Source organism: Athene cunicularia, assembly GCF_003259725.1.
Source record: "Athene cunicularia isolate RWA chromosome 14 unlocalized genomic scaffold, athCun1 chr14_part1, whole genome shotgun sequence".
Classification (NCBI taxonomy): domain Eukaryota; kingdom Metazoa; phylum Chordata; class Aves; order Strigiformes; family Strigidae; genus Athene; species Athene cunicularia.
The window spans coordinates 1561949-1575567 of NW_020799118.1; the positions used below are offsets into that span (position 1 = coordinate 1561949).

Here is a 13619-nt window from a genome sequence, read left to right on the forward strand (position 1 = left end):
TATTTAAAAGAAAAACCACTTTTCTGATTGAATACCTACCAGCTATCAATTTCTGTGTAGCGATATCTAATCTGAATTTCTTTTGCAGCTGGGATGCGAACACATTTGCCGTATTCTTCATCTCTCTAGGTGCGCAGTCAGCAAATACTGAACCGTGTCAATATTCCTCCCTATTCTTATTTAATCTAGTGTTACGGGATAAAAGACAGTTCACATGGATTAAAAGCCGTTTTCAGGCTATAACTCTTGTCTCCCAAAATACTCGGCGTAGATGCTTATTTTCACTAATTCTAGAGTTTGGATGCTGTGGCTGTTCCACGTGCTGCTGCACTGTATGAACACAAACGCTGTTGGATGTAAATCAGTCGTTATGTTTCTGGTAAATATATCAGAGTTTTTTTCTCAGTGCTGTTTCAGATTTGGAAATACTTTTTCCTCCCACCAGCCCTCCCTTCCTTACACACAGAGGCACAAACTAAAACTGTAAACTGAGAAAGATCATTTGTACCCAGTCTCAAAATCTATATTATTTTTAAAATAACGTATTGTTCAAAGCAGTGGGTTTTAAGCTTGTCAGGGCTAAAGCACCTATGGCATGTGGCAGAGCCAGCTTTAGAGCTAGATCTACTACCCATGTGTACACGTTCAGCCTTGTAAAGAAAGGGCTAGTAAAAAAAAAAAAAAAAAAAAAAAAAAAAAGCTTCAAAGATGTGTAGGGAGAAGCAATATAGTTCTGCAGATCTGAGAACAGTTTTAGTCCCTATCCTACAGATGGAGAAATTAAAATACAAAGACAAATTGGCCATTCCTTCCGTAGTGACAGCAGCTTTTTTTTAGGGATTTAACAAAGTAGAATTTACCCATCAGTATAGTCAGTGCAAGTCTCTCCAATGCTATAGGAATCATTAAAGGATTTTGTTCATTTTCCTCATAACTGCAGATTCATTGTAGAACTCTATTAATAGATTTTCAGCCAGTTGTGACATTCAGCTGCGTTGAGAAATACATTTTGCATTGTTTCAGAGGCAAATCTTACTTCCATTTTTATCTCATCCGGGAGAAGAGCTTTACCTTTTTTTCAGGATTATAGTTTAGTTTGCTAATGACAGGCGTTGGTGTAAACAGTCACTTGTTAATGCTTTAGCAGCATCTTAACATAAACATTAACTGAAGTACACAAATGATCTCTGTGATAAACAAGTGGAGCAAAGTGTAGCTGAGGCAGGAAGCCAATCTGTCTGTTCCTTGTGCCCAACGATATTTTGATAGTCATTTTAATTTTAGAAGTAAATAACACCGAAGATCATGTTCCATCATTTCATTTCAGTGCCAGAAAATGAATGCGGCTTTAGCCAGTATTAAACAAGATGTCATTGCTCTGTTAGCTGGTCATTGCAGCTCAGGTGATCTATGATCCCTCATAAACAACAAAACGACGGAACTTTTAAAATTAAACAGAGATGGGAGAAATCGGCATTGTCTGGAAGCAATGGTAAAATAGTTAATTTCTAGATAATTTTATTTTTTTTTCCTGAAAATTTGAAGAAGGAAAACAGCTGAATTGTGAATAACTTATCTGTAAAACTTTATGCAGCTCTGCTGAAATAACTTCATTTTAATCAAAAGCTTACGGGCGTGAAGATCGCAATTCTTGTCTCTTGGAACTGATTTGGGGATGTATTGAGTTCGTAAATGTTTTGCCAGGTTTGTTCGAAATACTGAGGTTGGACATTTAAAACCAAAACTTCTGCCGGTTGACAAGTCGCAGGTAGATGCAATTTCCACATACATTTGGATGTTATTGCATGGGATCTCCATGAACAATACATAGATGAGTTTGGTTTGTGGTTTTTTTTTTTTCTTATGGGTAAAAAAAAAAAGAAAATAATACAATTTCATTTGTGTCTATGAACGATCTGCTCCTAAGGGCAAATAAGGCACTTGCTATCGAATATGGGTTGCATTTCTGTGTTTCAATACCTTTATCACATACAGACTAAAACTGAAGGAAGTTTGGTGAATGCGCAATGAACTTCATTGCCTCAAGCTGTTATTCCATGATGCCCGTGGTGCAGAACGTTGCACTTTTCCATACTGAACTACTTAAGGGTTCTGATTCCCCAGTCCTCAGGCTGATCAAGATGTCCCTGGACTGAGGCTCCGTAGTGTTGTGTTATCTGCGGATGCGCTGAGGATGTACTCTGTCATCCTCCGAGTTGTTGAACGATGAGAGACCCAGTGTTGACCCCAAGGTATTCAACTTAGTACTGGTCAGGGGTTGACCTCTGGTTTATCTCAGAGCCTGACAGTCCAGCCGGTTTTCAACCCATCTGACAGTCCAGCCCTTCCTTCCTCAGCTCTCAGTGGGAATGCCATGAGAGACAGCATTAAAAACTTCATTGAGGTCAAGGTAGATTGTATCTGATGCTTTAACTTTGTTCACGGAGCCAGTTGGGTTTGTTTTTTGAAAGGAACCAGGTCGATCAAGCACTGTTTTCCCCTGAAAAATCCATCCTGACCATTTCAAATTACAGAAGTCTCCTCCGTGTGCTTGGAAGTGGATTCCAGGAGGATGCATTCCATGATCTTTCCAGGGCCGGAGATCAGGCTGAGTGGGCAGCAGTTCCTTGAATTGTCCTTTTTAAACGATGGGAGTCACGTTAGCTTTTCGAGTCATCTGAGACTTCCCCTATCAGTATGATTTTTTTTTTTTTAGGCACTGGCCCATGATCACAGTGATTTACTCCTTCCGCACCTTCTGTTGAATGCCTTAAGGCTTCAAATATGTAAATGCATCCGGCTTCACTAACCTGTTACATCCCCATTGTTCATTGTCCCTCTCCTTTGCTACTCATGCTGTCCGTGTTTTGCATGCAGGGATTTAGGCTCAGGCTGTACCCGAAACAAAAAAGACATGAAGTACTTCATTATATAATGATGGCTTTTCCATCACAAGGCTGTCTCCTCCCTGCATCAACGTTTTCCTTGAACTTTATTTTGCAACAAGCACGCCTGGTATGTAGAATCCTTTCCTGTTAACCCTAATGTCTTCACTAGTCTTAGTTCTAGCTAGGCCGGACAAAAAAAACCTTCCAGGTTTTGTCCTCAAGGACATCTTCTGTGTCCTCATATATATACATACAATACTGATATGCTTCTCTTTTGTTTCCAAGCCTTGATTCCATTGCTTTTATGCTCCCTTTTTGTGTCTCTCTTCGCTGCGAAACTTTCTGCTTAGCCATGTGGGCCTTCTGCTAAATATCTTCCATCTTTAGGGATGGTTTGTTCCTACATGCTGAAGTTTTCTTTAATCACTGACTCAATCGGGCAGCTACCTTGGCCAGTTTCATCTAATGGGTGAACCTCAGGGATTCCTAACAATTCCCTGGATAAACTGAAGTCTCTTTTCCCGCTGTCCAGTTTTTCTGCTGCTTATCTTCCTGGTCTTCCTCCAAATTACCGAACTCAACCATTTCATTGTCTGTACGGAGCTTACCGCAGAAATGAAACTCCGAAATTTATCTAGTTTAAGTAAAACAAAACAACTCCCATTAGTTCATTTGGGACAGTTTTAAAGTAATCATTATTGCTTAACCTGGCTAGTTGAAGTGAACCGGCTTATAAAGCAACCCCGTGTGCTTTGATGTTTGCAGGTAGCTAAGGAGGTATGATCTTCAGTCAGCTTTTCTGCTTAAAACAGTTTACTACATTACATTCTCATTTCCCTTCCTGGCTGACTCTGTTCATTGTTTTATTTCATTTATTAAGAGTCAAATAATGATCCTCCAAGTTGCGATATTGAAACTTGGACCTTTTTCACCCAGATGAACTGTGGTTATCGTGGTACTGCCTTAGAAAATGATTCAGCGTGAGGGATTATGACGAGGAATGTCCCTTTTCTGAGGCTAAGTCACAGCTCATCAGTGAAAGATTGCGTCCCTGGTTAAAAGAAGTCGTTCCAAGTGTTCTGTTCAAAGAGGTGGCGTGCTATTTGTACTCAAATGACTGCTGCTCCCCTTCAGTCTTCTTGTGTAACATTGCTTGCTCTGTCCCTGTGGCCTTGTTTTACTACAAATCTGAATACGGAGCACAAGCTGCATTTTGATGCAGTAACTTCAGTGGTGCTTTTGTGAAGCAGACAATAGTCTGCTGGGCTGAACAGTGAAAACACCGCGGCTGTTTACAGCTCTGCTTTCTTGGTTCTCTGTGGGAAATACTGGTGACACACATCACTCATTCTGACTAGTGGTGGGTTTTTTTTTTAACTATAAAATCATTCGCTTGTACGCGAAAAATAACTAATTAGGTACATATGAAGCTGTGGTATGGTTTCTTCAGAAGAATTGGCCTTCAGACGTCTCTGCGTGTAGGTGCACCACGTTCTGTGGCTAGCAAAGCTGGTAAATACGTGGCTGTGTTTTGTGGTATGTCCATTAGGAAACCAACTGAAAAAGCAGTTCCTTTAATGTACTTGGGATGAGGCAGTGTAAATGAGAAATAACTTTTGTATAACTGCTAAACCCAGCTAGATTAAATCGCCTGATTTAGACACTTCCAGAAAACACAACTGTTGTAACCCCAATCTCCTGAGAAATTCAGTTCGGTTTCTTTGGGGGGTAAATTGCAATTGAGATGTTGTATCCTACTTACAACAGATCTTATTAAGTATTTTAGCTGCGTTACAAGAATTTCTCAGATTTCCAGAAACTATCTGTCAAAACCTGGACACCTGCAGCTGGGTTTGACCGCTGTTCAACTTCCCCTCTGTAGACTCTCTCATCTTTTGTGATGTTCAGTCCTTGAGAACATTTAGAGAATTTAGAGCATTTGGAGAAGCTTTTTGACTCAAAATCTGGAAATACTTGTGTTTAAGTTACGAGATAGGAGGCGTCTCAGCGGAGTCTAGAAGAAAGGTTTACCAAACCTGATGCAGGGTTGTGTCAAGACCAGACTTAGTCTTGCTCCATGAGCATGGTTTGTCAGCTGGATTCTCGGAAGTGTTAATGCATCCTAGTGAAATAGTCTTGCCCACAAACCTCTGCTGCTTCCACTGCTGGATCTATGAATAATTATTTTGCCTGTGGCTATCAAAGAAGGCCCAACGGGTCTTGCTGTGCAGACGTAAAGGCTACGCGTTTCTTCCCTCTCCTGCACGTCAGCTGTGGTAGCTCCGAGATCTGTGTTAGCTAGGTTATAAGAACAGATTGATGTTTTTACTATTTCCTGTAAAGGCCTGTAATTTACCACTTGCTCTATGTTGCCTTTATTCGTGCAAATTGAAGATTTAAGATTATTAAGAAATGGTTTCTCAGGGCAAAATCTTTTATGTCCGTATAGCATAATATACGCCTGCTGCTTCGTCCTCTTTCTCCAGCTCTCAGTGACTTTTTCTTCAGTACATTAACCTCTCACTTCTCTTGTCACAATTGCTTGTGAACTGATTTGGGAACTGATCCAGCTTTTAAAATCCCATACCTTCAATCAGTATTGCAGTAAAAAAGAAAAAAAAAATTGAATTTTTCAACCCCTTTCTTAGATACAGCAAAATAAGAAAATACTGCAATCAGCTTTAGGAGGTGGCAGTGGTTTTCAATCAATTAATATATGAAATAGAGTAAAATTTCCTTTCTATAGAAAAAATTTCCAATAAAATTAGAAAGCTTATATGCCTGTAGTAGTTATTGGTTTAGAGGTGATGCAGAAGGCAGAGAAAAATACTCCTTTCTGTGGAGATAGAGTTGTCAAGGGAATGTTCCTCTCCCTATGATGAAAGTGGTGATATTTGGCAGAAAATTAAGACATGTCGTATTTCACAACATTAATTTGCATTGCTTGTGAAACTGTTCTTGTCTTGTATACACTATAGTGATTGCCCCTTTCATGGACGTTGATTAAACAAATGCAAATATATTTTTCTAAGAAAGCATTCCAAATCCATCTCAAAGAATTGAGATATCATTTCTTGAGGAGAGAAGTCAGACTGGAAGTTGTAGCTAGTCTCTTCCTTGTCAGTAAATCCTGTTTGAGGAAAGTCATCCAACAGGATAAAAGTATAAAATCCATCTTGAAGCTGTTGTTCTACTGCTGAAAGCACACGGCACCTTACAATAATTTAGATTGGAAGGGAACTTCAGAGGCCATCTAATCCCAACGTCCTTTTTAAATCAGGGGTAGCTACACAGATCGTGTTGCTCAAGTGGCTTGTCCAGTTGAGTTTTGTAAGTCTCCAAGACGCCACAACCGCTCTGAGCAGCATGTTCCTGTGCTTAACTTCCCTCGTATTCATTATTTTATTCTAAATAGCCCATCAGAATTTCACTCTCTGCAAGGTTTTGACTGTTGCGTCTTGTTCTTTCACTCTACTTCTGAGAAAGGTCTGGATCTGTCTCTGTAACTATCCGTTAGGTTGGAGAAGATGCAATTAAATTGTCTGTTAGCCCTCTCTTCTGCAGGCTATGCTAGACCAGCTCCCTCAGCTTCTCCTCACGTGTCACGTGCTCCAGCCTTCCAGCTGTCTTAGCAGCCCACCACTGAAGTCTCCAGTTTGCAAATATATTGTCCTGGGGGACTCCTTGCCTGGACACAGTGTTCCAGATGCTGTCCCACAAGCGCTGTGCAGGGAGGAATGATCTCTTTCCTCGACTCACTGACTGTAGTTTGGCTGATGCAGCCCACCGTGCAGTTAGTGCCTCAGAGGCGGACTGCTGATCCGTACCTAACTTCAGCAGGACTCTCACAGATCCCGTGCTGTGCAGAGCTGCTCCCTTGCCAGTCAGTCCACAGCCTCTACCATGGGGTCACGGGGTGGTTCTGTCCCAGAAGCAGGACTCTGATCAGGTTCGTATCAGCCCATTCCTCTAGTTTATCAAAACCCAGATAACTGCCCCCTCTATTTGCTGTCACGTGTGAGCTTGCACTTTGACACTTCATTGAAGTCTTTTATGAAGATGTCCAACAGTTTTGGACCTGCTCTTGATGCCAAGGTATGGAACTCGTAGCTGACTGACAGATTTCTAGCTGTTGACTGCTACTCTCTTTAAAAGCCAGCACTCCAGGCAGCTTATGTGCCTTGTACATTGACAATCCAATCCTTTTTTTTTTTTTTTTTTTTTTTTTTTTTTTAATACTTCTATTTGAGTATAAGGATGCTGCATCATCTTCTTCAGTATGCTCCAGTTAAGGTGTAAAATAGGATTAGGTGTACTTTCCTATACTGCCTCATGGGAAAGGACGAGCTCCTTTTATACCTTTCTTTTGAAATGTTTTAAGAATCAGTTCTCATTGTGAAAATGAATTGTAGATAGACCTTCTGAATGCTCCGGATTCTCTTGCTCTGTGGACCTGCAGGCACTTTTGGCGACTTGTGTTTTCAAAATATGATGTAAAAATCCTTCCATGTATTTTTTAAAAAAAAAAGAAAACGTTGGTTGAGGGAATGGAAAGTTGAGCTGCATTTGGAAAGACTTGTATAAAATATCTAAGAGTCAGAGTTGGAGAAAGTGAGGGACAGGCAGGAGACTCAAGAAAAAGTCTTGGTACTGTTAGAAGCAAAACAAGTCAGTGTGACAGAGTCATGTCCATTTGGGTGATTGGAAATAGCAGCGGAAAGATTTGTTGTCTAGGACAAGGAAAACTAGTGTAATAAATCACACCATCATAAACGTAGTAGAAAGTTTCAGCAGTGACAGTTGGAAAGAATGAAGGTGTCAAAGGGAATGCTTTCTTTTTGTATGCATCAAACTGTCTAGACAAGTGGTCTGTGCGATGGGTGAGGAACTGTCTGCCCGGCTGCACCCAGAGGGTGGTGGGATGTAGCCCCTTTTCAGACTGGTAACCTGTCACAAGCGGGGTCCCCCGGGGATCGATAATGGGCCCAACGCTGTTCAGTATCTTCACATCTGGGTGATGGGGTCAGGTGCAGCCTGATGAATTTTCCTGATGATACTAAACTGGGTGGGGAAGGGAGAGCCACCCTGCAGGAAGATCTGGCTGGGCTGGAAGAGGGAGCTGACAGGAGTCTTATTCAAGAATCAAGTTCAACAAGGCCGAGCATAAAAGTTTTGCACCTGGGAAAACATCATCCGGGAGTGCAGCACAGACTGGGTTCTACCTGGCTGGGGAGCAGCTCTGTGGAAAGGGACCTGGGGGTCTCAGTGGACAATTATGTCAACATGAGGGAACAAGGTGCTGCAGCAGCAAAGAAAGTCAACGGGATGCTGGGTTGCATCAACACGGGCATCAGCAGCAGAGATAAAGAAATCGTTATCCCACTCTGCTCAGCGCTTGTCAGGCCACGCCTGGAGCACCATGTTCAGTTTTGGTCCCCGCTATGTAAAAATGCTGTGGCCAGGCTGGAGAGGGTCCAGAGGAGGGCCACGAAGATGATTAAGGGGCTGGGAAACCGTGTGAGGAAAGGCTGAGAGACCTGGGTCTGTTCAGCCGTGAGAAGAGAAGGCTGAGGGGAGACCTTGTCACCGTGCTCCTGTATTTAAAGGGTGGCTGCAAGGAAGATGGAGTCTCCCTTTTTATAAGGAGTCACATGGAAAAGTTGAGGGGTGATGGGTACAAGTGACTCCTGGGGAGATTCTGGTTGGACACAAGAGGAAAATTTTTCACCATGTGAACAATCAGCCAACGGAATGATCTCCCAAGGGAAGCGGTGGATTCCCCAACATTGGAGAGTTTTAAGGTTCAGCTGGACAGGGTGCTGGGCCATCTTGTCTAGACCGTGCTTTTGCCAAGAAAGGTCGGACCCGATGATCCTTGAGGTCCCTTCCAGCCTGGGATTTTATGATTCTCTGCACTCTACATCCATAATGCTCTGTGGCCTTGAATGCAGGCAGGAATTCAGACCAGGACTTAGCTTTTGGTAAGTTGTTTGCAGCCTTCTGTTAAGTATAAGTAAATGTATATAACATTCCTACTTAGGAAGGGCGTTAGGATGTTTCGTTATCTGTCTCATACTTGAGGCACCGACACAAAATGAAGATGCCATTTTCCAATATATATGTAGCAGTAGCAAGAGCACAGGCTTTTACTGGAATGCAGTATGTTTTGTGTGAAGAGGAGCAAAGGTAAATGTGTCTCTAATGGGGGCAAAGAGATGGTACTTTCTTGCCAAGGTAGTAAAGGAATTCTCTTTTGCTCATTTACTTTTTTTTTTTTTCCCCCATGCTATCTAAAAAAAAAAACAAAAAACAACCAAAACCGAAACAAAAACATTATCTTTCTTACTTTTGAGGATACCCTTATTTTGGAATTAGTTTGGGTTTTAAATGAAATCTGCATTTGACTCTGTGCTGAACCTCCCAAATAAGAGAGGTGGCTGGAGATTTCGTTTTGTGTGACTGCAGAAGCAAATGATCTGAGTCGAGTGGCCTGGACAGATAATTAAGCTACAACAGAGAAAGCTTGCAGAGTCAGTCAGTTGTGATTATCAGTCCAGTGTGGTTGGATGTCTGATTCCTTCTGAAAAACTTGAAGTGGATGCTCTTATTATCATTAATTGCGGAGTGCCAGCAACGTATCTGGAAGAATTACGCTGCCACTTTAAAGAAATCCAATATATTTCAGTTGGAATATAAATTTAATGATGAATTGCTAGCTGTTGATCTGCTGTTCTGCCCACCCCTTAGAATCTGAGCTTTTGTAACAATTCCCATGTTATATGTCTGCCCTGTTTCTCAATTCTTGCATCTGTAGGCAGTTCACAACAGAGTGTATTTTGGGGGACTGTCTGTATCTTGTTACTTTTTTTTTTTCTTTATTATGTGATTTAATTAGAAGTTTAATCACTGTAAAACTACCTCCAGAGCATCTGGGAAAGTTCCTTTAATGGTGAAGTTGCTTAAAGTGCCTCACAGCACTAAACCTTGGAAGCATTTCTGAAATATTTCCTCTGCTAAGCAAGAGGGATGTCGTGAAGTGAAACAAAAAAAAAAAAAAAAAAAAAAAAGGAGGAAACAGTATTTCATTTGTATGGATGGATAAAGTACATTTAATCTAAACCAGGCTACTTCAGTATTGATGGCTTACTTGTGGAGTTCAGCAATTTTAAAACAGAACTCTGATTGGGATTAACTCTACCACATGTAGGATGAATTAACGGCACAGAAACGCACACCTCGCTGTGTAACGCAGCTATCGAAAAGCCAAAGCGCCGCAAGGTTGGAGGGGCCGGTGACTTTGAAGGCGGGCGTTTTAATTTTGAAAACAAAAACGTTCGGCTTCCACCAACTTACGTAGTAGCATTTCTAATTTTTTTTTTTTTTTTTTAAACAGCTATTAATGCAGTCAAGCTGTGGTTTTTTTCTTCTTCTGTGTGCAATCATCTGCTCAGTGGTGCAGTCTATGAGTAGTAGCAGGAGACAGAGGAGTGGCCTGCTGTGATTGATGGGGCGAGGCCCAGCAAACTGAAGGCGTCCCATCTGGATTAGGTTTTGGGAGCAGTCAGATGTTGAGAGGGAGGTCAGTAAGCCTTGCGTTAGCTCCCCCTCCTTCAACACCCCGATCATCCACACTCGTGCACACATTACATCGCTCACACGCCCCCCACCCCCCCCGGTCCATAATTGATGCTTGCTTTGGGCAGATGCTGCATGGCCTGGGACTAGAGCAGCTGCTCAATTTATGGAGAATAAAGGGAGCAAGATGGTACAGCAGGTATTTTCACTTTTTATTTTCCTTTGAAACCTTTGATTTTAGCCAAGCCAGGGCATTTCTTGTAACAAGCTGCACCCCTGCATGCAAGACTTCTAACACGTTGGGTCGCTTAAGTCTGAAGGAGGGCAAACCGTGGCAGTGATTATGTATCTCTGCTCTGCTTGGTAGATGTAACTGAGCCGTTCTTACAAACAGCAGGTTTACAGAGTCGTGTTGGATTTTTCTTCTTTGTTTCTGTGCCCTAAGGAGATGATGCAGTTTGGCTCATTTAACTACAGTACGAGAGGCTTTCTCTAAACGTGAAATATCTCTTCACCAAAGAAACAGAACGCACCAGAGAGAAAATAGAGTGAAACAAACAATAAACTCTTCGACTTTAAAATGCAGGCGAGCAGAAAGGTTTTCACTGAATGCATTTTTATGCTGCAAATGTGATTTTAAAAAGGAACACTGCATAAGCAATGTTTTCTGTGCTCTGTCTTTTGTGTACAAACATAACAAGCTTGCTTTATTATGTTTTGACACTTTTCATGCATTTCTTAATAATGAATCCTTTCAGAGCGGAAGACGCTGAAAAGGCACGTTGAGATCTGAGATACTAGGAGCATTTTAAATTCTAAGCTTTTCTTCAAATGGAGTAATATATATGGAATAGGAGCAACTTCTCTTACCTACATCTTCAGAATGCTTTCTTTTTTTTTTTTTTCTTATTTTTGTTCTTTAGAGTTCAACAGTTAACCAGCGAGCAATAAATTTGATTTTATACACTGCCACGTAAAGCATATTTTTCAGTTGAAATGTGGTTTTCATTAAAACTCAAGCCAGAACATTTAGCAGAGCCTGACTGTCTGCCATCCTTTGTTCTTCTTTCTGTTGCCAACAACTACTTTATTAAAAACCGTGCACAACGTGAGCATTAAGGGGTCATTTCATCTTAAGGATACTTGGAACTGAGTCTGAAGGGGCGACTTCTGTTTAGCTTCTCATGCCTAGATTGTATTAAGGGCTGCCTGTGTACTGTCATCCACAGTTTTGAGATTAATACCCGAGTTCAGAGGCTAATTTAGGATCAATATTTCCATTTCATATTTTCACCTTAATGCATTACATTTATTATTTCCTTTATTCATTTTAGTTGACTGTATTTTAAAGAGCGCAATAAAGGGATATTTTAGGTGTTTATATTTAAATAAGTTTTGTTCTTTAAAAATGTATTCAGATAGATCTGTCTGTTGTGTAGTCCAGGCTTTCCATCAACCACACGTTTATACAAATGTCTGTTAGTTGACACTACATTGTTCTTGATGTTAAATTCGTATTCTGTTACGCATATATTATATTGGCCTGATACCATGTGAGCAGTAAAGAACGTGTTGATACCTACCTGCTTTTGTACAACATTGTAATGCTGTGTCTATTGAATTAATTGTGACTCTCAAACTCACACTAATTGTAAAGGCTAGAAAAGGCCACACCAGACAATGATTTGAAGAGATGAACAACTCAGATTTATTGTCGCTGTCCTTTTAAATTTATGGCCTACAGTAGAGTGCGCGAGTATAATTTCTTTAGTGTTGTTCCCTCCCCCCAGTTTAATGAAAACATAACGCCCGGATTGATAATCTTTGCGTGCCAGTTTTCTATTCTAAGCATGGTGGGGTTGGTTGGTTTGTTTGTTTAACGGCAAGGCTGTAAATCCCTGAAAAAAAAAAAAAAAAAAAAAAAAAAGGACAAACAAACCCGTGACCTTTCATTGTTTACTTATTAATGGTGTCTCAGTTATAAATAAGTGATCCAGACCTCTGCTTAACAAGTCTAGTGAAAGAGGTGGAAGAGTCTCGGCAACACGAAGGCGCTGGAATTGCCAGTGCAGTTTGCCATTTTATGATAAATCTAAAAAGCGAATCGTTTGGAGTTGCCGGTGAAAAATAATATAAAAGTTCGACCCCTCTTAATTAAATATTAGCTGTAGTTAGCACTAAGTGTGGATGCTTTGAATATTAATTAGGGTCTCATGGAAGTGCTGTCAGCGTTAATGAGAAACAGTGGGGGTCTCGGCAACATCTGGTTTAGGACCTGAGGTAGTATAAAAACCTTTAGATCAAATGCACCTGGACATTAGCCCTTGGTCCCTTTGTTGCCATTATTGTTCTTTTTTAACAGCTGCTGACTCTAATGCCATGTTTAGCATCTGACATCAAGGAATGGCTTAAGGAGCAGCACTAACCAGCTACTGGGTTTTCAAAGCTAGCCCGGTGAAAATGCTTACGCAGGCAGAAGTTCGCTTTGCTGTTGTTCACTCTTACCACTTGCTAAAGTCCTTCCTGGAAGAGTTGATTAAAAGATGTAAGGTCATCTGCATCCCCCACAGGTTTTTAAAAAAAAAAAAAAAAAAAAAAAGACTATAACACTTAATAAATGTCTCTGGTATAATCCAGTCATTGCTGGGTTTTAATTCATCTGGATTTATTTTATTTTTTTTTAATAGTGAAAATATCAGGCCAAAGACATAAGAAAGGGACCTTGCCATTTTAATGTGAGCATACAAATACAAATCCACAAAAGTTTTTAACCTTCACTGAAATTTAAACAGTCCGAGTTTCAGGGCAGCGTTAACCTTGGAGTGCCTGTGGATGGATGCAAATGAGACTCAGTGACTTAACCCTGTGAAGGAGGCGAACGTCACTGTTTTCATTTTAAAACTGGTTAAATGAAGCAACATAAACTTACTTGCGCAAGGCCGTACACTGAAATAGTAGCAAAGATGGGATTAAAATTAGGGAGGCTTTGATTGCTGATATAGAGTTTTAATTTTTTAGGACACGCTGAATGCCTTTTACAAAGGAAAATTTAAATTTTCCCTTCCAAGCCTGCCACGTGCCAACGCTTATTCCTGAGCTGTGATTTTTGCAAATTCTTAAAAACATCTGAGTTTCGGACCACTTCAGGTCAGAGAA

General features: G+C 40.8%; 1 protein-coding gene across 23 annotated transcripts in view; it reads left to right on the forward strand.

Moving 5' to 3' along the window:
• The window catches only part of RBFOX1 (RNA binding fox-1 homolog 1), a 1263570-nt gene that overhangs the window by 1104828 nt on the left and 145123 nt on the right, over positions 1–13619 (forward strand). The window contains exon 1 of one of the 23 annotated variants that reach the window (XM_026858930.1): positions 10561–10662. The exons of the other annotated variants lie outside the window; for them this stretch is intronic. Within the exon in view, the coding sequence (XP_026714731.1) occupies positions 10630–10662 (33 nt within the window). The 5' untranslated portion in view covers positions 10561–10629. Of the gene's footprint in view, positions 1–10560; positions 10663–13619 lie in introns of those variants that run through there. 23 annotated transcript variants of the gene reach the window in all.